Consider the following 27,074-nt stretch of genomic DNA (forward strand, 5'->3'; position numbering starts at 1 on the left):
GAGCAGTCGGAAGCTCTGGAACAGCTGGTGTAGCAAGAGGATCCAAACCCCATGACCCACTATAATCACTTGAGGGTTTCATCAGAGGGAGAGTGTAGAGAGGGGGATGATAAAGGGAGATGGGAGGAAAAAGAAAGAGCAGTTGTGAGAGGGAGTGAACAGTGATGAGGGAAGGGAGTGAAAGGGATGAACGTCTTGAATGGTTCACTGCAGTTCATTTTGAAACAAATGGCAAATAGCCAGATTAATCAGCTTGTATTTAATGAGTAGCAAGGTATCTTACAAAGACAGCGTGACTGTCTGTTTTGCATGTTTTTAATTTCCACTACGTTTAATACTTTTTACTGTACTAATGTAAGAATTGTAACAGTGGGGAAGCTTGTCCAGTATGTACGCATGACAAAAAATGACCTAATCAGATGTTGAGCTTCACTGCATGTTAGAGTTACATCTGTTTGTTATGTAACTGCTTTCACTGTGAACCACTCATTATTATTTAGTCTGTCAGCTTTGATAAAGTCAGTGGGGTTGTTGTTGTAGGCCTTAAGAAACACAACTATGCGGGGCACTCATATAGAATTACCACTTTTCGTACAAAATGCAAATTCCTGTTCACTCTGATTCATCTCAGATCAAACAAGTGGAAAAATGAGGTGACTGCAGCCGAGATGTCATGTCCTGCACACCATCACCGCAACCCCTTTTTGAGAGAATGGAGATTTATGACTGATTAGCTAGATTGACTCTGCTCATAAAATACTCCACACAAAACTCTGTATGCCAACACACAATCAAACCACCTGCCAGAATCATTTGTTTTATGTTTATTTAATTTTAGGATTCACAGACTTTCCGCTTCCCCAAAAATATATATATTATCTGCATTTAGCAGGCATATGTTGGAAATTCTATCAAAAGGAACATATTTTGAAAGTTGTGAATTGAGGTTCCATAGCAATACTTTTCCACCTATCCTTGATGTTGTGCCAGAATTACTTGAGTTGCATCACAACTGCCTTTATAATATTGGAATTATCTGAAACAGAAGTTCTCAGAGATTCTGTTGGTTCCGCTCTTTGGATCTGCTCAACAGATAATGCCAAAGACAATTAAGGTCACCAAAGGTCATCAACCTGGAACCATGCTAACAGGAACATGAAATATTCAGTCACAGTTTGTTGTGTCCAACTGTCCATTGTCCACTGTTGTTGAAACAGGTTTGTAGTTCTGAATGACACACTGACTAATATGACCTTAAAAGCAGAGACGATGGTTTACCTAATGTCATTACAGACTTCTGATATACTGCAAATCATGAGGTTCTTTTACCTTCTTTTACCTGACCCATGGCAGAGTGTCTGAACCTACTGACCCATTAGAACAAAAGGTATGCCAGTTTTGATTTACAATTTTGAAACATGAAACATTACATTTCAAACAATTATAACCAAGTACCAGACTGGTTGTTTCAACGTTTTGTAATAAAATTTGATAATTACAGCAACTTCCTCAAACATTTGTTTCACAGTTACAATAAGGTCATAATGATACTATAGATATGCTCTCTTATTACAAATACACATCAAGGTCTACAGCACAGCAACACAATGGTCTGAAGGGAAACCAGGGCTACTTTACAGCCCAATTCTATCAGCAATGTATTGGAAATATGTCAGGAAATATTCAGCCAAGGTCTCTCTCTTCACCGGCACAGTATAACCAGATGAGTTGATGATGATTAGCTTTAATATGTTCATATCACCCCCACTACACAGATGTGAACATTGCATCATGTGTGGGATCATTGGGCACCTATTTTCATTAGTTCTGTCTCCTTGCCACATTATTTTCCTGGATAAATCCACTGCACTTAATAATAATAATAAATGTTGTCTTTTATAAATATATTTAAATAGTTCAGTTAACACTTTTGTGTTTTGTCATCTTGTACAATTTAATATTCTTGGTTGTTTGGGTTGACCAACTTGTAAGACATTGGACTCTAGCAATATTATCTTGTTTGCTGTGGTAAGAATGAGTGCAACAGCTGCTGAGGTACATACAGATGTCAGAAAATAATGATGAGTTAAGATGGGCCCATCATCTCTCACTGACACAGATACTGTCATGTTGGCTTGTTTGCCAGATTGCAACATATGATTCAACCAATACTTTTTGCCATTTTACTGTCAGTCTCTCCCTTCCTGGCCATCTCTTTCCACCTGGCAATCTCGCCATCCCTGTCTGAACGATTAGGGTAGGATGCAGTTCTGATGCAATACTAGAGGAAATCAGCCTGCAGATTGGCAGAGAGTTGACTGACAGTCACCTCGCCGTAGGTGGAGCCGGTCAGTATGCAGGCACTCCTCTGGGACGTGGTTCCTGTTTGGCAAGGAGCTCCATCCTCAGCACAGTGCAGACACGCCACGGGGCTCTCTGCCTGTCCGTATGAGATGCTCATTTCCTTGTTGTTTCTCTGGGATGGTTGTGATATGGATCCAAAGGGGTCTTTCTGTTCAGGCCGGGGGCTGCCCCTGCAGATCCTATTGCGGAATGTGGACGTGTCTCGGCAAAGACACTTGCGGAAGTTGGGTTTGCACAGCAGGTAGACCATAGGGTTATAGATGGTGGACGATTTGGCAAAGATGGCCGCCAAGGCGAATGCAGCAGGAGGCACGATGGTGGCATCACCAAATGCCGCCCACATGGCCACTATGGCGTAAGGGCTCCATGCACCAAGGAAACCGATGCATACTGCTACCGACAACTGTTCAGAAACACACATAATTAAAAACATTTCTGCATATATAAATAGGCATAAACATTGAATGAATGTTCAATATTACTTTACTTAAAGTCTGCCGGTATAATGCATTATAACTTTGCCACAGAACCTGAAAACTATACTCGTCTATCCACACATAGAATTGCATAATCCCTGAACTGTTGATGTTGTTGTTGTGAACTGGACTGATGACACAGGGATACCCTCTGACCTTGACAATGAGGCTGTGTGCATTGGTGGTTTTGGTTTGGGATGACACATGCTGCTGGACGGCCCGGCGAGAGCCGCGCACCGTCAGCAGGATGAAGGTGTAGGAGAGGAAAATGATGGTGCATGGCAGAGCGTAGCAGAAAAGGAACAGGCAGACGATGTAGGACAGGGCTGACAGCTGGTGGTTGGGCGCGTGCCAGTCAATGCAACAGGCAGTGCCATAAGGCTCCGGCCCGTAGTGTCCCCACTGTGTCAGGGGACTGATGGCGAACACAGAGGCGTAACACCACACAGCCACCACCAGGACGCAGGCATGGGACGAGGAGAACTTGTTACCTGGGGATGGAAAATGGGACAAAGGGGGAAAAGGAAGGCGGAGAAATGTGCATTTTGACATAAGATAAGATTGTGCTTTATTCATCTCTGAAGGGCAAATTAGTTAGCATCCGTTTTAACAGACTATTTCACCATCACAGAGATTAACGTACGGTAAAAAAGAAAGGTTTGATCATATCCCATTGACATCTAACTCACCATAGTTAGGGAAGCTGACTTTGAGGCAACAGATGGAGGAGAGAGCTGTGAGGTTGGTCAGGCTGCACAGACCAAACAGAACTCCACACATAGCATAGAACTGACAGGTGATCTCATCAAACAACCACCTACACAGTGGAGAGAGATGAGACTTAGGCAGTATAAAATGTTATATTCCTTCATTATCATAACTCAGAATAACAGTGAGAGAGATGAGAGTTAGGTAGTATAAAATGTTATGTTCCTTCATTATCATAACTCAGAATAACAGTGAGAGATAGATGAGAGTTAGGTAGTATAAAATGTTATATTCCTTCATTATCATAACTCAAAATAACAGTGAGAGAGAGATGAGAGTTAGGTAGTATAAAATGTTATATTCCTTCATTATCATAACTCAGAATAACAGTGAGAGAGAGATGAGAGTTAGGTAGTATAAAATGTTATATTCCTTCATTATCATAACTCAGAATAACAGTGAGAGAGAGATGAGAGTTAGGTAGTATAAAATATTATATTCCTTCATTATCATAACTCAGAATAACAGTGAGAGAGAGATGAGAGTTAGGCAGTATAAAATGTTATATTCCTTCATTATCATAACTCAGAATAACACTGAGAGAGAGAAACAAGTGTTTTTTGTTCCATGAGCCAGAAGAGAGAAAGAATATGACGAACTTGTGAGCGAATGCAGAGGGTATGGCCAGAGGGAATAAAGACAGGGTCATCCCAAGGTCGCTAATGGACAGGTTAATGATGAAGAACTCGGCCGGCTTCAAGGACAATCGCTTACGATACGCAACAAGCATCAAGATGCCATTCCCCAGGAGAGACAGAACACCTAGAAGAGAAAGAGAATGAAATATGATAACATGAAAAAGAGAGAAGGACAACTGAAGACATAGATTAAGAATTATGAATGTGAAAATCGGAGGGTATACATCCAGGCATAAAAGCATATCCAGTACTCTGAATGGATTGATTGTATATGCCTTTTCTCTTAATTTGAGCTGCATGTGGCTGTGACTGGATGACTAGCTAGTTGGAATTGAATTGACTAAAATGTGAGAATTTGTTGTGAATGGATAAACAGTGAATATGAACTCACAGAATATGCTGTAGAGTGTGCCCATGAGGAAGTCAAGCTCCTTTGAGATTGTGGAGACAAACAGGGCTGTGTCTGAAGCATTTCCCATCTGGAGAAAGAGAGAGAAGGAGTGGAGGAGGGTGGACAGAAGGGAGTGTAACTGTTAGTCAGAGAACAGTAGCACAGTTAATTGACAATTATGTCATTATGTAATGTTTGCTAGCGTTAATTACAGCCACAAGTTTTCTTTTAATCAACTAATTTAATAATCAGTGAATGTGTGATGAGGGAAATCATCAGAGATTGGACAAAAAGATCATGAAGGATTCGCAACAACAAAGGATTCGCTACACTATTTTTGTTGTTCCATCTGGTCTACATTTATCTGCTTTGGATAAATATCAGAATTGTAAAGGTTTAAAGGCCCAATGCAGCCTTTTTAATATCAATATCAAATCATTTCTGGGTAGCAATTAATTGCCTTACTGTGAAAGATTTCTGTTAAAATGGGTAAAAGTAGCTTTTTAGCTAAACACTATTTCTGAAGCAAGAATTTTGCTAGGACTGTTTGGGAGTGGTTTTAGTGGGGAGGGGAAAACTAGCTGTTATTGGAGGTTTGGAATGCTCTTTGTTATTGGTCTATAAAAAATGTACCGCATGGTGATGTCAACAAGGAAAGCCAAAACTCCTGCCCATGCAAACTTGCTGATTTGATGGTCCTTTGTAGATTGTATTTTCAACCAGCAACTATCAGGAAATAACACTGATCAAAATTGTTCACAATTGTACAGTGTTAGTTTCATCAGCTGTTGTACAATGTGATAAAAACACAGGGAAAAAAAACAATTTCGACTGCACTGGGCCTTGAAATGAATTGAAACAACAACTGGGTTGAGCACTGAACCAAGCCTTTTGTTAAGAGTTCGAATGTGTGCGCTTCAGCCAGTAGCTGTTGATTTCCATGTGGAGTATGTTGGGGTAGATGTGTTAAGGGGACTGTACAGTCTTGGCCAAAAGTTGTGAGAATGACACAAATATTAATTTTCACAAAGTCTGCTGCCTCAGTTTGTATGATGGCAATTTGCATATGCTCCAGAATGTTATGAAGAGTGTTCAAATTAATTGCAAAGTTCCTCTTTGCCATGCAAATGAACTGAATCCCCACAAAATATTTCCAATGCATTTCAGCCTTGCCACAAAAGGACCAGCTGACATCATGTCAGTGATTCTCTCGTTAACACAGGTGTGAGTGTTGATGAGGACAAGGCTGGATATCACTCTATCATGCTGATTGAGTTCGAATAACAGGCTAGAAGCGTCAAAAGGAGGGTGGTGCTTGGAATCATTGTTCTTCCTCTGTCAACCACATTACCTGCAAGGAAATGAGTGCCGTCTTCATTGCTTTGCACAAAAAGGGCTTCACAGGTAAGGATATTGCTGCCAGTAAGATTGTATCTAAATCAACCATTTATCGGATCATCAAGAACTTCAAGGAGAGCAGTTCAATTGTTGTGAAGAAGGCTTCAGGGCCCCCAAGAAAGTCCAGGAAGCGCCAGGACCATCTCCTAAAGCTGCGGGATCGGGGCACCACCAGTACAGAGCTTGCACAGGGATGGCAGCAGGCAGGTGTGAGTGCATCTGCACGCACAGTGAGGCGAAGACTTTTGGAGGATGGCTTAGTGTCAAGAAGGGCAGCAAAGAAGCCACTTCTCTCCAGGAAAAACATGAGGGACAGACTGATATTCTGCAAAATGTACAGGGATTGGACTGCTGAGGACTGGGGTAAAGTCATTTTCTCTGATGAATCCCCTTTCCGATGGTTTGGGGCATCCGGAAAAAAGCTTGTCCGGAGAAGACAAGGTGAGCGCTACTATCAGTCCTGTGTCATGACAACAGTAAAGCGTCCTGAGACCATTCATGTGTGGGGTTGCTTCTCAGCCAAGGGAGTGGGCTCACATTTTGCCTAAGAACACAGCCATGAATAAAGAATGGTACCAACACATCCTCCGAGAGCAACTTCTCCCAACCATCTAGGAACAGTTTGGTGACGAACAATGCCTTTTCCAGCATGATGGAGCACCTTGCCATAAGGCAAAAGTGATAACTAAATGGCTCGGGGAACAAAACATCGATATTTTGGGTCCATGGCCAAAAAACTCCCCAGACCTTAATCCCATTGAGAACTTGTGGTCAATCCTCAAGAGGCGGGTGGACAAACAAAAACCCACAAATTCTGACAAACTCCAAGCATTGATTATGCAAGAATGGGCTGCCAACAGTCAGGATGTGGCCCAGAAGTTAATTAACAGCATGCCAGGGCGGATTGCAAAGGTCTTGAAAAAGAAGGGTCAGCACTGCAAATATTGACTCTTTGCATCAACTTCATGTAATTGTCAATAAAAACCTTTGACACTTATGAAATGCTTGTAATTTTACTTCAGTATTCCATAGTAACATCTGACAAAAATATCTAAAGATACTGAAGCAGTGAATATTTGTGTCATTCTCAAAACCTTTGGCCACGACTGTACTATGCCATTGTAATAGAGGGAAATACTGAGTCTGGCTTTCAACTTACTCTTGATAGTTGTAATAGTAGAATGCACAAGATGCAATTTCTAAATTGAGTAGCGCACCATCAGTTTTCCTCGTGTCATGACAGTTATTGTATACCTTAGAGGGCTATTAACTTTTCAGAAATGTCCAGATCAACTAGTCTATTTCAGCTAACGTTTTTTAGTTAGGTTTTTTTAGCCCATCGATTTTGTAGTAATGTTTGAGTCACTCAAATATCACATGAATACACATTGGAATTACCTTTAAAACTGCAACATTTTCTCTGCACCACATGCCAAAATGTGTAAAATTGCAGGAAATAAGCTATTTCTACATTGTAGAATAATAGTGAAGACATCAAAACTATGATATAACACATATGGAATCATGTAGTAACCAAAACAGTGTTAAACAAATTAAAATACACTATATGTTATATTTGAGATTCTTCAAAGTAGCCACCCTTATCAGCTTTGCACACTCTTGGCATTCATGACAGCTTTGCACACGCTTGGCATTCCCTCAACCAGCTTCATGAGGTAGTCACCTGGAATGCATTTCAATTAACAAGTTGTTAAAAGTTCATTTGTGGAATTTCTTTCCTTCTTAACGCATTTGAGCCAATCAGTTGTGTTGTGACAAGGTAGGGGTGGTATACAGAAGATAGCCCTATTTGGTAAAAGACCAAGTCCATATTATGACAAGAACAGCTCAAAGAGAAAACAAGAGTCCATCATTACTTGAAGACATGAAGGTCAAGGCCTCCCGAGTGGTTCAGTGTTCTAAGGCACTGCATCGCAGTGCTAGCTGTTCCACTGGAGATCCTGGTTCGAGTCCAGGCTCTGTCGCAGCCAGCCGCGACCGGGAGACCCATGGGGCAGTGCACAATTGCGCCAGCGTCGTCCGAGTTATGGGAGGGTTTGGCTGGCAGGGATGTCCCATCGCGCTCTAGCTACTCCTGTGGCGGGCTGGGCGCAATGCACGCTGACACGGTCGCCAGGTGTACAGTGTTTCCTCTGACACATTGATGCAGCTGGCTTCCGGGTTAAGTAGGCATTGTGTCAAGAAGCAGTGCGGCTTGGCCGGTTTGTGTTTCAGAGGATGCACTCTCCTGAGTCCGTACGGGAGGTGCAGCTATGGGACAAGACTGTAACTACCAAAGGGAGAAAAAAATGTATTCATTTTCAAAAGACATGGTCGGTCAATCCAGAAAATGTCAAGAACTTTGAAAGTTTCTTCAGGTGCAGTCGCAAAAACCATCAAGCGCTATGATGAAACTTGCTCTCATGAGGACTGTCACAGGAAAGGAAGACCCAGAGGCTGAATTTGAATTAACTGCACCTCAGATGGCAGCCTAAATAAATGCTTCACAGAGTTCAAGTAACAGACACATGTATTAAACTTAATTAGATGCATTAGACATGTAGTAGACATATTAGATCATACACTGTTTACCAGGGGGCAGGGCTACCGACGTTAAGGCTAATCTGAAGATGGTGCTGGCTAAAGCTAAACTGGCGAGTGTAGAGAGTATAGATATATTGTTATCCACGTCGGCACCAACGATGTTAGGATGAAACAGTCAGAGGTCACCAAGTGCAACATAGCTTCAGCGTGTAAATCAGCTAGAAAGACGTGTTGGCATCGAGTAATTGTCTCTGGCCCCCTCCCAGTTAGGGGAGCTCTACAGCAGAGTCTAACAACTCAATCACTGGTTGAAAACTGTTTTCTGCTCCTTCCAAAAGATAGAATTTGTAGATAATTGGCCCTCTTTCTGGGACTCACCCGCAAACAGGACCTGGCCTGCCTGTTGAGGAGTGACGGACTCCATCCTAGCTGGAGGGGTGCTCTCATCTTATCTACCAACATAGACAGGGCTCTAACTCCTCTAGCTCCACAACGAAATAGGGTGGAGGCCAGCCAGCAGGCTGTTAGCCAGCCTGCCAGCTTAGTGGAGTCCGTCACTAGAACAGTCAGTGTAGTCAGCTCAGCTATCCCCATTGAGACCATGTCTGTGCCTCGACCTAGGTTGGGCAAAACTAAACATGGCGGTGTTCGCCTTAGCAATCTCACTAGAATAAAGACCTCCTCCATTCCTGACATTATTGAAAGAGATCGTGATACCTCACATCTCAAAATAGGGTTACTTAATGTTAGATCCCTCACTTCAAAGGCAGTTATAGTCAATGAACTAATCACTGATCATAATTTTGATGTGATTTGCCTGACTGAAACATGGCTTAAGCTTGATGAATTTACTGTGTTAAATGAGGCCTCACCTCCTGGTTACACTAGTGACCATATCCCCCATGCATCCCGCAAAGGCAGAGATATTGCTAACATTTACGATAGCAAATTTCAATTTACAAAAAAAAACAGAAGTTTTTGTCTTTTGAGCCTCTAGTCATGAAATCTATGCAGCCTACTCAATCACTTTTTTTTATAGCTACTGTTTACAGGTTTCCTGGGCCATATAAAGCGTTCCTCACAGAGTTCCCTGAATTCCTATCGGACTTTGTAGTCATAGCAGATAATATTCCAATTTTTGGTGACTTTAATATTCACATAGAAAAGTCCACAGACCCACTCAAAAGGCTTTCGGAGCCATCATTGACTCAGTGGGTTTTGTCCAACATGTCTCTGGACCTACTCACTGTCACAGTCATACTCTGGACCTAGTTTTGTCCCATGGAATAAATGTTGTGGGTCTTAATGTTTTTCCTCATAATCCTGGACTATCGGACCACCATTTTATTAAGTTTGCAATTGCAACAAATAATCTGCTCAGACCCCAACCAAGGAGCATCAAAAGTCGTGCTATAAATTCACAGACAACACAAAGATTCCTTGATGCCCTTCCAGACTCCCTCTGCCTACCCAAGGATGTCAGAGGACAAAAATCAGTTAACCACCTAACTGAGGAACTCAATTTAACCTTGTGCAATACCCTAGATGCAGTTGCACCCCTAAAACGAAAAACATTTCTCATAAGAAACTAGCTCCCTGGTATACAGAAAATACCTGAGTTCTGAAGCAAGCTTCCAGAAAATTGGAACGGAAATGGCGCCACACCAAACTGGAAGTCTTCCGACTAGCTTGGAAAGACGGTACCGTGCAGTATCGAAGAGCCCTTACTGCTGCTCGATCATCCTATTTTTCCAACTTAATTGAGGAAAATAAGAACAATCCAAAATTTATTTTTGATACTGTCGCAAAGCTAACTAAAAAGCAGCATTCCCCAAGTGAGGATGGCTTTCACTTCAGCAGTAATAAATTCATGAACTTCTTTGAGGAAAATATCATGATTATTAGAAAGCAAATTATGGACTCCTCTTTAAATCTGCGTATTCCTTCAAAGCTCAGTTGTCCTGAGTCTGCACAACTCTGCCAGGACCTAGGATCAAGAGAGACACTCAAGTGTTTTAGTACTATATCTCTTGACACAATGATGGAAATAATCATGGCCTCTAAACCTTCAAGCTGCATACTGGACCCTATTCCAACTAAACTACTGAAAGAGCTGCTTCCTGTGCTTGGCCCTCCTATGTTGAACATAATAAACGGCTCTCTACCACCGGATGTGTACCAAACTCACTAAAAGTGGCAGTAATAAAGCCTCTCTTGAAAAAGCCAAACATTGACGCAGAAAATATAAAAAGCTATCGGCCTATATCGAATCTTCCATTCCTCTCAAAAAATTTAGAAAAGGCTGTTGCGCAGCAACTCACTGCCTTCCTGAAGACAAACAATGTATACGAAATGCTTCCGTCTGGTTTTAGACCCCATCATAGCACTGAGACTGCACTTGTGAAGGTGGTAAATGACCTTTTAATGGCATCAGACCGAGGCTCTGCATCTGTCCTCGTGCTCCTAGACCTTAGTGCTGCTTTTGATACCATCGATCACCACATTCTTTTGGAGAGATTGGAAACCCAAATTGGTCTACACAGACAAGTTCTGGCCTGGTTTAGATCTTATCTGTCGGAAAGATATCAGTTTGTCTCTGTGAATGGTTTGTCCTCTGACAAATCAACTGTACATTTCGGGGTTCCTCAAGGTTCCGTTTTAGGACCACTATTGTGTTTAATATATATTTCACCTCTTGGGGATGTCATTCGAAAACATAATGTTAACTTTCACTGCTATGCGGATGACACACAGCTGTGTCATCTGCTATGCGATGCGGATGACAGACCCTCGCTAGAAGCTTGTGTTTCAGACATAAGGAAGTGGATGGCTGCAAACTTTCTACTTTTAAACTCGGACAAAACAGAGATGCTTGTTCTAGGTCCCAAGAAACAAAGAGATCTTCTGTTGAATCTGACAATTAATCTTGATGGTTGTACAGTCGTCTCAAATAAAACTGCGAAGGGACCTCGGCGTTACTCTGGACCCTGATCTCTCTTTTGACGAACATATCAAGACTGTTTCAAGGACAGCTTTTTTCCCATCTACGTAACATTGCAAAAATCAGAAACTTTCTGTCCAAAAATGATGCAGAAAAATTCATCCATGCTTTTGTTACTTCTAGATTAGACTACTGCAATGCTCTACTTTCCGGCTACCTGGATAAAGCACTAAATAAACTTCAGTTAGTGCTAAATACGGCTGCTAGAATCCTGACTAGAACCAAAACATTTGATCATATTACTCCAGTGCTAGCCTCCCTACACTGGCTTCCTGTTAAGGCAAGGGCTGATTTCAAGGATTTACTGCTAACCTACAAAGCATTACATGGGCTGGCTCCTACCTATCGTTCCGATTTGGTCCTGCCGTACATACCTACACGTACACTACGGTCAAAAGACGCAGGCCTCCTAATTGTCCCTAGAATTTCTAAGCAAACAGCTGGAGGCAGGGCTTTCTCCTATAGAGCTCCATTTTTATGGAATGGTCTGCCTACCCATGTGAGAGACGCAGACTCTCTCTCAACCTTAAAGTCTTTATTGAAGACTCATCTCTTCAGTAGGTCATATGATTGAGTGTAGTCTGGCCCAGGAGTGTGAAGGTGAACGGAAAGGCTCTGGAGCAACAAACCGCCCTTGCTGTCTCTGCCTGGCCGGTTCCCCTCTCTCCACTGGGATTCTCTGCCTCTAACCCTATTACAGGGGCTGAGTCACTGACTTACTGGTGCTCTTCCATGCCGTCCCTAGGAGGGTTGCGTCATTTGAGTGGGTTGAGTCACTGATGTGGTCTTCCTGTCTGGGTTGGCGCCCCCCCCTGTTTTCAACTCTCTAGAGACAGCAGGAGCGGTAGAGATGGTCTCAATGATCGGCTATGAAAAGCCAACTGACATTTACTCCAGAGGTGCTGACTTGTTGCACCCTCGATAACTACTGTGATTATTATTATTTGACCATGCTGGTCATTTATGAACATTTGAACATCTTGTCCATGTTCTGTTATAATCTCGACCCGGCACAGCTAGAAGAGGACTGGCCACCCCTCATATCCTGGTTCCTCTCTAGGTTTCTTCCTAGGTTTTGGCCTTTCTATGGAGTTTTTCCTAGCCACCGTGCTTCTACACCTGCATTGCTTGCTGTTTGGGGTTTTAGGCTGGGTTTCTGTACAGCACTTTGAGATATCAGCTGATGTAAGAAGGGCTATATAAATACATTTGATTTGATTTGATGATGTTGTGGAATTATTGGAATTATTCAAACAAGTAAACGTTATTTTTTAATTACTGCAGTAATGGAGCTTGTCGTTGAGATCCCAACGACAAAAGATACCATGCCTTTATATAGCAAAGATACACCCCCTTCAGTGTACATGACAAACAACAGATGTATGGAATGGGTCACACGGTTAAGATTTGTATGAAAGATACTTATAGTTCACAGCAGACAGTATCTGCTGTAAAACTGTTCTCATTATGTAGAGACCAGGGTATGGCCCCGGAGTCATCTCTCTCTGGTAACTTATAGAACAGAAACATTAACTTGTGCTATGGAATGTGGTCTTGTTAGGCTTATCATCCAAAGACATTGTAAATCTTCCGTCAGTTTTAAGCCTCCCAGAGGCCCATCCTCAGTAGAACACACACCGATGAAAGTGTTCTAAGAACCCCCTATTCTGTTGCTTAAAACATCCATTTGATGCAATAACTGTATTATAACATAATCTTGTAATTTCTGTTCTGACACACATCTCAACATCAACTATTCAGAGGAGACTGCATGAGTCAGGCCTTCATGGTCGAATTGCTGCAAAGAAAGCACTACTAAAGGACACCAATAAGAAGAAGAGACTTGCTTGGGCCAAGAAACACAAGCAATGGGCATTAGACTGGTGGAAATCTGTCCTTTGGTCTGATGAGTCCAAATTTGAGATGTTTGGTTCCAACCGTTGTGTCTTTGTGAGACGCAGAGTAGGTGAACGGATGATCTCTGCATGTGTGGTTCCCATTGTGAAGCATGGAGGAGGAGGTGTGATGGTGTGGAGGTGCTTTGCTGGTGATACTGTCAGTGATTTATTTAGAATTCAAGGCACAATTAACCAGCATGGCTACCACAGCATTCTGCAGCGATACACACTCCCATCTGGTTTGCGTTTAGTGGGACTATCATTTGTTTTTCAACAGGACAATGACCCAACACACCTCCTGGCTGTGTAAGGGCTATTTGACCAAGAAGGAGAGTGATAGAATGCTCCGTCAGATGACCTGCCCTCCACAATACCAGACTTCAACCCAATTTTTTATTTTTATTTTATTTCACCTTTATTTAACTGCGACCTGGCAATTGACATGGTTTGGGATGAGTTAGACCGCAGAGTGAAGGAAAACCAGCCAACAAGTTCTCAACATATGTGGGAACTCCTTCAAACAGTTGGAAAAGCATTCCAGATGAAACTGATTGAGAGAATGAAGTGTGTGCAAAGAGTGTGCAAAGCTGTCATCAAGGCAAAGGGTGGCTACTTTGAAGAATCTAAAGTTTAAAATATATTTTGATTTGTTGAACACTTTTTTGGTTACTACAGGATTCCATATGTGTTATTTCATAATTTTGATGTCTTCACTATTATTCTACAATGTAGAAAATAGTTAAAAATAAAGAAAAACGCTGAATGAGTGCTCTTACTGAGGGAAGGAGGTGGTTGGCCAAGATCTCGCGATACATGGCCCCATCCATCCTCCCCTCAATATGGTGCAGCGTCCTGTCCCCTTTGCAGAAAAGCATCCCCAATGAATGATGTTTCCACCTCTATGCTTCACGGTTGGGATGGTGTTCTTGGGGTTGAACTCACCCTTCTTCCTCCAAACACGGCGAGTGGAGTTTAGACCAAAGAGCTCTATTTTTGTCTCATCAGACCAGATGACCTTCTACCAGGTCCTGCTGTGTAGTTCTGGGCTGATCCCTCACCTTCCTCATGATCATTGATGCCCCACGAAGTGAGATCTTGCATGGAGCCCCAGACCGAGGGTGATAGACCGTCATCTTGAACTTTTTCATTTTCTAATAATTGCGGCAACAGTTGTTGCCTTCTCACCAGGCTGCTTGCCTATTGTCCTGTAGCCCATCCCAGCCTTGTGCAGGTCTACAATCTTATCCCTGATGTCCTTACACAGCTCTCTGGTCATGGCCATTGTGGAGATGTTGGAGTATGTTTGATTGAGTGTGTGGACAGGTGTCTTTTATACAGGTAACGAGTTCAAACAGCTGCAGTTAATACAAGTAATGAGTGGAGAACAGGAGGGCTTCTTAAAGAAAAACTTAACAGGTCTGTGAGAGACGGAATTCTTACTGGTTGGTAGGTCCGTCTCTCACAGTTGAAGTGTACCTATGTTAATAATTACAGACCTCTACATGCTTTGTAAGTAGGAAAACCTGCAAAATCTGCAGTGTATCAAATACTTGTTCTCCCCACTGTATATACAATATAGGTATTATGGACCGTATGTGGATAGAATATTTAGTATGTCTGAAGAATACGTAGGATGGAATGGTATATATACCTCAATAGTTGAATAGGATGGCATTGACTAGAATACAGTATATACAGTTGAAGTCGGAAGTTTACATACAACTTTGCCAAATACATTATACTCAGATTTTCCCAATTCCTGACATTTAATCTTAGTAAGAATTCCCTGTCTTAAGTCAGTCAGAATAATAGTAGAGGGAATGATTTATTTCAGCTTTTATTTCTTTCATCACATTCCCAGTGGGTCAGAAGTTTACATACTCTCAATTAGTATTTGTTAGCATTGCCTTTAAATGGTTTAACTTGGGTCAAAAGTTTTGGTAGCCTTCCACAAGCTTCCTACAATAAATTGGATGAATTTTGGCCTATTCCTCCTGACAGAGCTGGTGTAACTGAGTCAGGTTTGTAGGCCTCCTTGCATGCACACGCTTTTTCAGTTCTGCCAACAAATTTTCTATAGGATTGAGGTCAGGGCTTTGTAATGGCCACTCCAATACCTTGACTTTGTTGTCGTTAAGCCATTTTGCCACAACTTTGGAAGTATTTTTGGGGTCATTGTCCAATTGGAAGACCCATTGGTGACCAAGCTATAACTTCCTGACTGATGTCTTGAGATGTTGCCTCATTATATCCACATCATTTTCCTACATCATGATGCCATCTATTTTGTGAAATGCACCAGTCCCTCTTTCAGCAAAGCACCCCCACAACATGATGCTGCCACCCCAGTGATTCACGATTGGGATGGTGTTCTTCGGCTTGCAAGCGTCCCCCTTTCTCCTCCAAACATAACGATGGTCGTTATGGCCAAACAGTTCTATTTTTGTTTCATCAGACCAGAGAACATTTCTCCATAAAGTACAATCTTTGTCCCCATGTGCAGTTGCAAATGGTAGTCTGGCTTTTTTGGGCGGATTTGGAGCAGTGGCTTCTTCCTCGCTGAGCGGCCTTTCAGGTTATGTCGATATAGGACTAGTTTTACTGTGGATATAGATACTTTTGTACCTGTTTCCTCCAGCATCTTTACAAGGTCCTTTGATGTTGTTCTGGGACATATTTGCACTTCATCTCTAGGAGACAAAATGCATCTCCATCCTGAGTGGTATGACAGCTGCGTGGTCGCATGGTGTTTATACTTGCATACTATTGTTTGTACAGATAAACATGGTACCTTCAGGTGTTTGGAAATTGCTCCCAAGGATGAATCAGACTTGTGGAGGTCTACAATTATTTTTCTGAGGTCTTGGCTGATTTCTTTAGATTTTCCCATGATGTCACGCAAAGAGGCACTGAGTTTGAAGGTAGGCCTTCAAATACATCCACAGATAGACCTCCAATTGACTCAAATTATGTCAATTAGCCTATCAGCTTCTAAAGCCATGACATCATTTTCTGGAATTTTCCAAGCTGTTTAAAGACATAGTCAACTAAGTGTATGTAAACTTCTGACCCACTGGAATTGTGATACAGTGAATTATAAGTGAAATAATCTGTAAACAGTTGTTGGAAAAATGACTTGTGTCATGCACAAAGTAGATGTCCTAACCAACTTGCCAAAACTACAGTTTGTTAACAAGAAATTTGTGGATAGTTGAAAAACAAGTTTTAATGACTCCAACCTAAGTGTATGTAAACTTCCGATTTCAACTGTACATATTAAATGAGTAAAACAGTATGTAAACATTATTAATGTGACCAGTGATTTTATGTCTATGTACGTAGGGCAGCAGCCTCTGAGGTGCAGGGTTGAGTAACCGGGTGCTAGCCGGCTAGTGACAGTGACTAAGTTCAGGGCAGTGTACTGGGTGGATGCCAGCTAGTGATGGCTATTTAACAGTCTTATGGCCTTGAGATAGAAGCTGTTTTTTTGTCTCTTGGTCCTAGCTTTGATGCATCTGTACAGACCTTGCCTTCTGGATGATAGCAGGGTGAACAGGTCAAACTCCGGTGGTTGATGTCCTTGATGATCTTTTTGGCCTTCCTGTGACATCGGGTGCTATACGTGTCCTGGGGGGGCAGGCAGTGTGTCCCCGCTGATGTGTTGGGCTGACTGCACCACCCTCTGGAGAGCCCTGCGGTTGCGGGTGATGCAGTTGCTGTACCAGGCGGTGATACAGCCTGACAGGATGCTCTCAATGATGCATCTATAAAAGTTTGTGAGGGTCTTAGGGCCAAGCCACATTTCTTCAGCCTTCTGAGGTTGAAGAGGCACTATTGCGTCTTCTTCACCACACTGTCTGTGTGGGTGGACCATTTCAGAGTGTCAGTGATGTGTACGTTGAGGAACTTGAAGCTTTTCACCTTCTTCACTGTGGCCCCATCAATGTGGATGGGGGCGTGCTCCCTCTGCTGTCTCCCTCCAGCATACCTCCTTACCAAACATCCCTCCTTATGGGCTTGAGGTTATGTAGGTTATCAAGCATCCCTCCTTATGGGCTTGAGGTTATGTAGGTTACCAAGCATCCCTCCTTATGGGTTTGAGGTTATGTAGGTTATCAAGCATCCCTCCTTATGGGTTTGAGGTTATGTAGGTTAAGCAAGCATCCCTCCTTATGGGCTTGAGGTTATGTAGGTTACCAAGCATCCATCCTTATGGGTTTGAGGTTATGTAGGTTACCAAGCATCCCTCCTTATGGGTTTGAGGTTATGTAGGTTATCAAGCATCCCTCCTTATGGGTTTGAGGTTATGTAGGTTAACCAAGCATCCCTCCTTATGGGCTTGAGGTTATGTAGGTTAACCAAGCATCCCTCCTTATGGGCTTGAGGTTATGTAGGTTACCAAGCATCCCTCCTTATGGGTTTGAGGTTATGTAGGTTATCAAGCATCCCTCCTTATGGGCTTGAGGTTATGTAGGTTATCAAGCATCCCTCCTTATGGGTTTGAGGTTATGTAGGTTATCAAGCATCCCTCCTTATGGGCTTGAGGTTATGTATGTTATCAAGCATCCCTCCTTATGGGCTTGAGGTTATGTAGGTTACCAAGCATCCCTCCTTATGGGTTTGAGGTTATGTAAATTACCAAGTGTGCTTACTTTTCTAGGGCATATATAGTAACTGAACTTGAATAAAGGATATGATAAGTTTATTGCCTATCAGATCTGTCTCAGCCTCCAGTATTTATGCTGCAGTAGTTTATGTGTCGGGGGGCTAGGGTCAGTTTTTTATATCTGGAGTACTTCTCCTGTCCTATTCGGTGTCCTGTGTGAATTCTCTAATTCTCTCTTTCTTTCTTTCTCTCTCTCGGAGGACCTGAGCCCTAGGACCATGCCCCAGGACTACCTGACATGATGACTCCTTGCTGTCCCCAGTCGACCTGGCCGTGCTGCTGCTCCAGTTTCAACTGTTCTGCCTTATTATTATTCGACCATGCTGGTCATTTATGAACATTTGAACATCTTGGCCATGTTCTGTTAAAATCTCTACCCGGCACAGCCAGAAGAGGACTGGCCACCCCACATATGCTCTCTCTAATTCTCTCTTTCTTTCTCTCTCTCGGAGGACCTGAGCCCTAGGACCATGCCCCAGGACTACCTGACATGATGACTCCTTGCTGTCCCCAGTCCATCTGACCGTGCTGCTGCTCCAGTTTCAACTGTTCTGCCTTATTATTATACGACCATGCTGGTCATTTATGAACATTTGAACATCTTGGCCATGTTCTGTTATAATCTCCACCCAGCACAGCCAGAAGAGGACTGGCCACCCCACATAGCCTGGTTCCTCTCTAGGTTTCTTCCTAGGTTTTGGCCTTTCTAGGGAGTTTTTCCTAGCCACCGTGCTTCTACACCTGCATTGCTTGCTGTTGGGGGTTTTAGGCTGGGTTTCTGTACAGCACTTTGAGATATCAGCTGATGTACGAAGGGCTATATAAATAAATGTGATTGGATTTTGATTTGATATTAACTATCTATAAAGAACTGACCTGTTTATAAGCTATTTATAACCCCTTTATAAAGTACACCCTAATATGAAGTGCTACGTGCCCAGTCTGACAGACAGCAAAGACAATAGGGAACTGTGTTAAAAATAAACCTTTAGGTCACCTTTCAATCATATAGGGAGCGTCCTTGAACGTGTTGCCATGCTCCAATCAGTATTTTAATATCTTACACAGCAAGACATAATTACGTCACCACAACTCTAGGAAATGCTTCTAATGTATTACAACATCGGTGCCGTATAAGGAAGGCTATAATAACATTGTGATTCTCAGAAATTGAGTCTGGTAGGAGGAACACTACACAACTCATTACTCCGTACATTTCCCCTTGACCTGAATATCAATTTCCAATAGACTGACATTATCTTCCACAGGATTGCATAACAACCCTATGAGATATGTTCAGGTACATGTAGCAAATGGGTTGGTTGTCTGAATTTGCTGATCGTGTCATGACAACGCATGGAACTGTGTATGTTTAATGTATCAGTCATATTTCACCTTCATGAATTTGTGGGTGGAAAATGTGAATTTAAAGAAACATGTTAAGTCACACCTACCTATATCTTTAATTTAATCTCAAGTCAGTTTAGTGTTTATCTAGTGACTCACTTGGGTACTTGAGCCAGGGGTAAATTAAACCATGTGTGCCATAACTATTAACCATCACAAGCAGGTTTTCTTTATTTAAACCACACCAAGCACCAAGATCATTGAGTTCACATCATTGGCCTACTTAACATTCAAATATTACATACAACGGAGACTGAGGGTGTTCTTTCAAAGACAGAGACAGCCAGGCTTTGCTACTCTAACAAAGACACCAATAAGAACTCCATCATGATACTACTTCAAAAAGACCCTCTCACTCACATCTCATCCCAGGCGCCGTCTGACATTAATATTTAATCTCTTGTTTTTTATTTATTTAAGGCAAACAACCAAAACCTCTCGATCCTTTTTGAACATGTTGAATATACGGTAAATTGGAAAGCTTCATTACAGACCATCCCTTTCAAAACTCATAGCAGCAATACAGAAATATCAATAGATGTTAGAATCACCTTTGGCAGCGATTACTGCTATGACTCTTTCTGGGTAAGTCTCTAAGAGCTTTGCACACTTGAATTGTACAATATTTGCACATTATTCTTGAAAAAATTATTCAAGCTCTGTCAAGTTGGTTTTTGGTTATTGCTACTTTCTATATTTAATTACCAATAAATGTGCAAAGATTTTAAAAAACACTTTGTCATTATGGGGTATTGTGTGTAGATGGGTGATTAATAAAAATAAAAAATCCATTTAGAATTCAGGCTGTAACACAACAAAATGTGGAATAAGTCAAGGGGTCTGAATACTTTCTCAAATCAAATAAAATTAAATTAGGCACATGCGCCGAATACAACAGGTGTAGACTGTACAGTGAAATGCTTACTTACAAGCCCCTAACCAACAATGCAGTTGAAAAAATACGAATCGGAGCAAGAAATAAAAGTAAAATTTTGTTAAAGAGAAGCAGTAAAATTACAATAGCTAGACTATATACAGGGGTACAGGTACAGAGCCAATGTGCGGGGGCACTGGCCAGTCGAGGTAATTGAGGTAATATATACATGTAGGTAGAGTTATGGCTATGCATAGATAATAACAGAGAGTAGCAGCGGCGTAAAAGAGAGGGGGGGGGGGACAATGCAAACAGTCTGGGTAGCCATTTGATTAGATGTTCAGGAGTCTTATAACTTGGGGGTAGAAGCTATTTAGAAGCCTCTTGGACCTAGACTTTGCGCTCCGGTACCGCTTGCCGTGCAGTAGCAGAGAGGACAGTCTATGACTATGGTGGCTGGGGTCTTTTTAGGGCATTCCTCTGACACCGCCTTCTATAGAGGTCCTGTATGGCAGGAAGCTTGGGCCCAGTGATGTAGTGGGCTGTACGCACCACCCTCTGTATTGCCTTGCGGTCAGAGGCCAAGCAGTTGCCATACCAGGGAGTGATGCAACCAGTCAGGAGGCTCTCGATGGAGCAGCTGTAGAACCTTTTGAGGATCTGAGGACCCATGCCATAATCTTTTCAGTCTCCTGAGGGGGAATAGGCTTTGTCGTGCCCTCTTCACAACTGTCTTGGTGTGATTGGACCATGTTAGTATGTTGGTAATGTGGACACCAAGGAACTTGAAGCTCTCAACCTGCTCCACTGCAGCCCCGTCGATGAGAATGGGGGCGTGCTTGGTCCTCCTTTTCCTCCATTTCCTGTAGTCCACAATCATCTCCTTTTTTCTTGATCATGTTGAGGGAAAGGTTGACGTCCTGGCACCACACAGCCAGGTCTCTGACCTCCTCGGCCCATCAGGAAGTCCCGGATCCAGTTGTAGAGGGAGGTGTTTAGTCCCAGGGTCCTTAGCTTATTGATGAGCTTTGAGGGCACTATGGTGTTGAATGCTGAGCTGTAGTCAATAAATAGCATTCTCACATAGGTTTTCCTTTTGTCCAGGTGGGAAAGGGTAGTGTGGAGTGCAATAGAGATTGCATCATCTGTGGATCAGGTTAGAGCGGTAAGCAAATTGGAGTGGGTTTAAGGTTTCTGGGATAATGCTGTTGATGTGAGCCATGACCAGCCTTTCAAAGCACTTCATGGCTACAGATGTGAGGGCTACGGGTTGGTAGTCATTTAGGCAGGTTACCTTAGTGTTCTTGGGCACAGGGACTATGGTGGTCTGCTTAAAACATGTTGATATTACAGACTCGGACAGGGAGAGGTTGAAAATGTCAGTGAAGACACTTGCCAGATGGTCAGCGCATGCTCGCGGTACACATCCTAGTAATCCGTCTGGCCCTGCGGCCTTGTGAATGTTGACCTGTTTAAAGGTATTACTCACATCGGCTGCGGAGAGTGTGAGCGACAGTCACTGTGGGGACGACGTCATCGATTCATTTATTGATGAAGCCAATGACTGATGTGGTGTACTCCTCAATGCCATAGGAAGAATCCCAGAACATATCCAGTCTGTGATAGCAAAACTGTCCTGTAGCTTAGCATCTGCTTCATCTGACCACTTTTTTTGACCGAGTCACTGGTGCTTCCTGCTTTAATTTTTGCTTGTAAGAAGGAATCAGAAGGCTTGAATTATGGTCAGATTTGCCAAATGGAAGGCGAGGGAGAGCACGTCTCTGTGTGTGGAGTAAAGGTGTTCATGCTGATAAAAATTTGGTAAAACATTTAAGTTTCCCTGCATTAAAGTCCCTGGCTGTTAGGAGTTCCGCCTCTGGATGAGTTCCGCCGCTCATTGAGTGCGGTCTTAGTGCCAGCATTGGACTGTGGTGGTATGTAGACAGCTACGAAAAATACAAATGAAAACTCTCTAGGTAGATAGTGTGGTCTACAGCTTATCATGAGATACTCTACCTCAGGCGAGCAAATCCTCGAGACTTCCTTAGATATCGTGCACCAGCTGTTATTTACATATATGCATTGTCAGCCACCCCTTGTCTTACCAGACACCGCTGTTCTCTCCTGCCGATACAGCGTATAACCAGCCAGCTGTATGTTGATAATGTCGTCGTTCAGCCACGACTCCATGAAGCATAAGATATAACAGTTTTTAATGTCCCGTTGGTAGTTTAATCTTCCTCGTAGGTTGTCGATTTTATTTTCCAATGATTGCACGTTAGCTAGTAGAATGGAAGGCAGGGGGGGTTTATTCGATCACCTACGAATTCTCAGAAGGCAACCCGACGACCTCCTTCCTCTTTTCTCCATCGTCTCTTCACGCAAAACAGAGATTTGGGCCTGTTCCCGGGAAAAGCAGTATGTCGTTCACGTCGGGCTCTTCGTACTCGTTAAAGGAAAAAAAACTTCTGCCAGTTCGTGGTGAATAATCGCTGTTCTGATGTACAGAAGTTATTTTCGGTTATAGGAGATGGTAGCAGCAACATTACGTACAAAATAGGTTAAAAAAAAGAAACAACACAAAAAAAAGATCATAAAATCATAAAACGTCAGCCATCTTCTCTGGCGCTGGAGACTTCTGAAGGCACATGTCTATATACTGTATATCAGGAAGTGTACATAGTGATCTCGTAGATGTCAATATCAGACTGGGAAGAATTAACGTTTGCGGTCTCCCCCTATCTGCAAGCATGACCAATGGCAAAACACCTTATTGATATGTAATTTCAGTCAACCAATAGGAATTCATAAACATCACATATATATTTCTGCAGTGGGAAGTGGAATCATAACCAACCTTTGTTACATGAGTACAGCACAAGTGTGATTGTGTGTATGTGTGCGTGTGCCTCCATGCATGCATGCTTGTCACCACATTAGAAAGCTGAATGTCCACTGGTAGACCAGCTGAATTGCAGCGCTGGTCAACTGTGGCTGATCTGATGTTGTGTGGGCCAGCTGAACTGTGCAACAGCTAATGGTCAGCTGTAGTTAACTGGCTGCCCTGGATAGTGACTGACACAGTTGCATCCCAATTGGCACCCTACTTCCTATTTAGTGCACTACTGGGCCCTAGTCAAAAGTAGTGCACTATATAGGAAATGGGTTATCATTTTAGACGTTGCCACAGAGCCAGTTTAGACATCCAAACCAAACTTAGATTGGCCTGCACACATATTGAAAATCAATGATTTACAATTGACACACTACTGTGTGGTTTTTCATAATGTATCTATGCCTTCCTGTATCTCCCTATATGTGTCTCTAGTCTCTACCTGTTTGAACACATCCAGTAATGCTGATAATTGCAGAGACACTGAACCCTGTGATTGAATGGTCACATCTGCCTGCATTTCTCAGTGACTTTCTCTTTTGCTCTGTGACTGTTGTCTCTAAAACACTTGAGTTTGATTTCCGGAGACGAAGGTCCAGACTCCAGACACTGGGGTCTGATTATGTCTGTCTGATGCTCTCATCTTACTGTTGGCTGGATGTCTGTCAAACGTTCCCTTTTCCCCTTCAGGTAAATTGATTCAGTCTGACGTAAGACTCCACTTTAATGAGAAATGTCGCTCAAACAGTGTGATTGTTTTGACTCAGCGGAGATAACTGGGGAATCAGTGCCTGTTGAAGCATGGTGGTGGCCGTGTACAGTGCAATTTTGGTTGTGAGGCATTCGCCGCATGAATGAGCATGTGAGCGGTGACACGATTATGCTTGCAGAGCATCCATAAAAAAACCTTGCCAAGACCTTCAAACGGTGTCTCCATCTTGGCTGTAGTTATAAAAGAGCTACAGCTCAGACGGTAATCATATGATACGGTCCGTCTGGATGCCTTTCATTTTGTTTTCACTTGCATTAGAATGGATCATTGAATTTTGGAGGTCAAAGCCAGTTATGATGGTTGGTTTTGAATATGATTGATGGGGTTATTGTTGACTAGAGTGTTGGCTATAGGCCAGCAAATGCTGCGACTGCATGTAGCCTATACTCAGCTGGAAATTGGTGTCTGTCAGCATATGAAAAATATATATGCAGTTATTGTATGTAGTCGCGTTAGTCATAGTCATGAATCTAAATATGACCCGGAGCGTGGGTCAACCCTCTGGTTGCCTAGTATGCATGTGGTGTGATGTCTCTGTTACGTTAGATTATCATAAACACATGATTTGAATGGGCTTTAAGATGTAGTAGGGCCTACCTTATCTTATCAGCCATAAAAAAATGGCCTCCTCTTCCTCCTCTAATCTAACAAATGCTCTCCTCCTCCTCATCTCAAAAACAGCCTCCTCTCATACCACTGAGTCTCGCAAGCCTCTCAGTCATGACTGGGTGCTAGTGCTGGAAAAGTTGTCACAAAGATTGCAATGATATGGTTTCTCCCATGTGGATCTTCACGTGCAATTTCAGGTTATTATTCTGCTTGAATCCTTTGCCAGTGGACAGTGGAGAGGTCAGATGTTGGGGGTTCACTGAATCAGTGCCCCACTTATCTTTGGCAATATCACCCATATTGAGGTCCCGAAGAGGTGAGGAGTGGATTTTCTTTCTACCGAGAGGAGAGGTAATGTTTTGTTTTGTAGTCAGGGAGACTGCAGGTGTTATGCAGCATTCACAGTTAGTTATCCCCATTCACAGTCAATAAGCGTGTAATGGTTTTATTCATGTTTGTGAGCAGACATTATGTAAGATTGGAGCATGCAACTGTCCATGAAATCTAAAACCATTACGCCATTACGTTTTTCATTTATGAAATATGCAATCTACAAAAGTCCAGCTAGACACAGTCCATTGTTGCCTTGATCTAATCAGTAGAGACCCACAATACAGAACATCTAAATCTACTCCAGATAGTGCTTCAACCTTATTGGATAACATCCAGTTATATTAACTCATATATGGACACATACAGCACTGCTGACACACTTTTGAATCCTGCTTTTTCAGCCGTTCCCCTGACAACAATATTACATCAGGTGATATGTCACAAACACTTAATTATAGCAGTACCAAACTAACCATTATAAACTGGGTCATTCGAGCCCTGGAGGCTGATTGGCTGAAAGCCGTGGTATATGAGACGGGTATGATGCAAAACTACATGTTTATTGTTCTAATTATGTTGGTAACCTGTTTTTAACAGCAATAAGGTACCACAGGGTTTATGGTATATGGCCAATATACCACGGCTAAGGGCTGTATCTAGACACTCCGCCTCGCATCGTGCCTAAGAACAGCTCTGAGCTGTGGTATATTGACCAAATACCACACCCCCTCGGGCTTTATTGCTTAAACTATAACATCTTTGAGAGAGCACAAGAAGGTAGACAGACAAACAAACAGACAGACAGACAGACAGACAGAGAGACAGAGAGACAGAGAGACAGAGAGACAGAGAGACATAGAGACAGAGAGACAGAGAGATGGAGAGAGCGAGCTGCATCAGCAACAGTGATCCCCTGAACCAGCATTGTAATCCTCTAATCCCCAACACTGAACTGACAGTAGACCGACAGGATCTGCCATGCAACCAGCCCCACACCCTGCCTAAAGCCCCACACCATGCAGCCCCACACCGTGCCTTTCTATGGAACCTACCTTCCAGGGAGGAGATGTGTGTCCTCAGATAAACTCATGGAGGCCAGGCGGAGAGAAGAGCAGGACAGAGCTCCTACCCGGCTACACAGGAGACACTGGACCCTAGCTCGGTCACTCACACTGCAGATCCCCAACGGTAGCCCTGTTGCCTCTTCCTCTTCTGACACATAAACACTCACAACGCAAACATCCAGCCAGGAATGCATTAACCGAGACAGGCACACACTCACTCATTCACACATACATACATAGACAGACAGTGCATCTGCCTGAACACATTTCCTTGGAGATTCAGTGGGTCCTCGTAGTGTAGCCAGGAAGAAAAGCCCAGGGTGATGCCAATCCAACCAGAGAAATCAGAATAACCCTGATTGGGAGGCTCTGAGTGTCATGAATGAAACAAAGTACCACCGTCCCCTTACCCCTTTCTCTTTCTCCCCCTTCTCCAAACAACTCTCACTCGCTCGCTCTCCCTTCCCCTTTCTCCCTCTCGTTCTTGCTCTGACTCCCTCACTCTCTTTTTCTGACTCTCTCTGTCCCCCTTTCTCTCTCCTTCCCCCTCCCCCTCTTCTTCTCCCTCTCCCCTCTCTCTCCTCTCTCTCTTTCCCCTCTCTTTCACTCTCTCTTCCCCCTCTCTTTCTCTCTCTCTCTTTCTCCCTCTCTTTCTCTCTCTCTCTTCCCCCCTATCATTCTACCCCCCTCTCTCTGTCCCTCTACATCTATCTGTTTACTACTCCCCCTCTCTGTGTGATGGCACATTTTCCTGTCTGTTTACAACCATACTGTATCTCACTCACTTGCATCAACATTTCCTGTTTTTTAAACACCTCAAAATGACACCATCAGACAGATACTTATATTTAGCAAACAGTAAATGCCCATTTTAAATGCATGGTTGACATTAAAATCTGCATAAATTAATTACTAATATATTGCCACTTGACCATTCAAAACTGGCAAACATCTGAACACAGGAGAACCAACTTGTCA

General features: G+C 42.8%; 1 protein-coding gene across 1 annotated transcript; it reads right to left on the bottom strand.

Moving 5' to 3' along the window:
* Window positions 1-244: 244 nt before the first annotated feature.
* Window positions 245-26,697, bottom strand: LOC109907279 (opsin-5). Its single transcript, XM_020505156.2, has 6 exons — window positions 26,085-26,697; window positions 4,638-4,725; window positions 4,208-4,370; window positions 3,530-3,657; window positions 2,997-3,331; window positions 245-2,767 (listed from the first exon to the last, which is right to left on the bottom strand). Exons 2-6 carry the CDS (start codon window positions 4,723-4,725, stop codon window positions 2,282-2,284), a joined length of 1,200 nt encoding a protein of 399 aa, XP_020360745.1. The 5' UTR covers window positions 26,085-26,697; the 3' UTR covers window positions 245-2,281.
* Window positions 26,698-27,074: the final 377 nt, after the last annotated feature.

The sequence above is a fragment of the Oncorhynchus kisutch genome, linkage group LG17, assembly GCF_002021735.2.
Source record: "Oncorhynchus kisutch isolate 150728-3 linkage group LG17, Okis_V2, whole genome shotgun sequence".
NCBI lineage: Eukaryota > Metazoa > Chordata > Actinopteri > Salmoniformes > Salmonidae > Oncorhynchus > Oncorhynchus kisutch.

Bases quoted from the DNA above. Each gene is read 5' to 3' on its own strand.
- LOC109907279 (XM_020505156.2), bottom strand. From the start codon at position 4,725: ATGGGAAATGCTTCAGACACAGCCCTGTTTGTCTCCACAATCTCAAAG. The intron at 3,658-4,207 runs GTTCGTCATATT...TCCACTGTGTAG, and splicing joins CCCTCTGCATTCGCTCACAA to GTGGTTGTTTGATGAGATCA. The intron at 3,332-3,529 runs GTGAGTTAGATG...TTCCATCCCCAG, and splicing joins AGTCAGCTTCCCTAACTATG to GTAACAAGTTCTCCTCGTCC.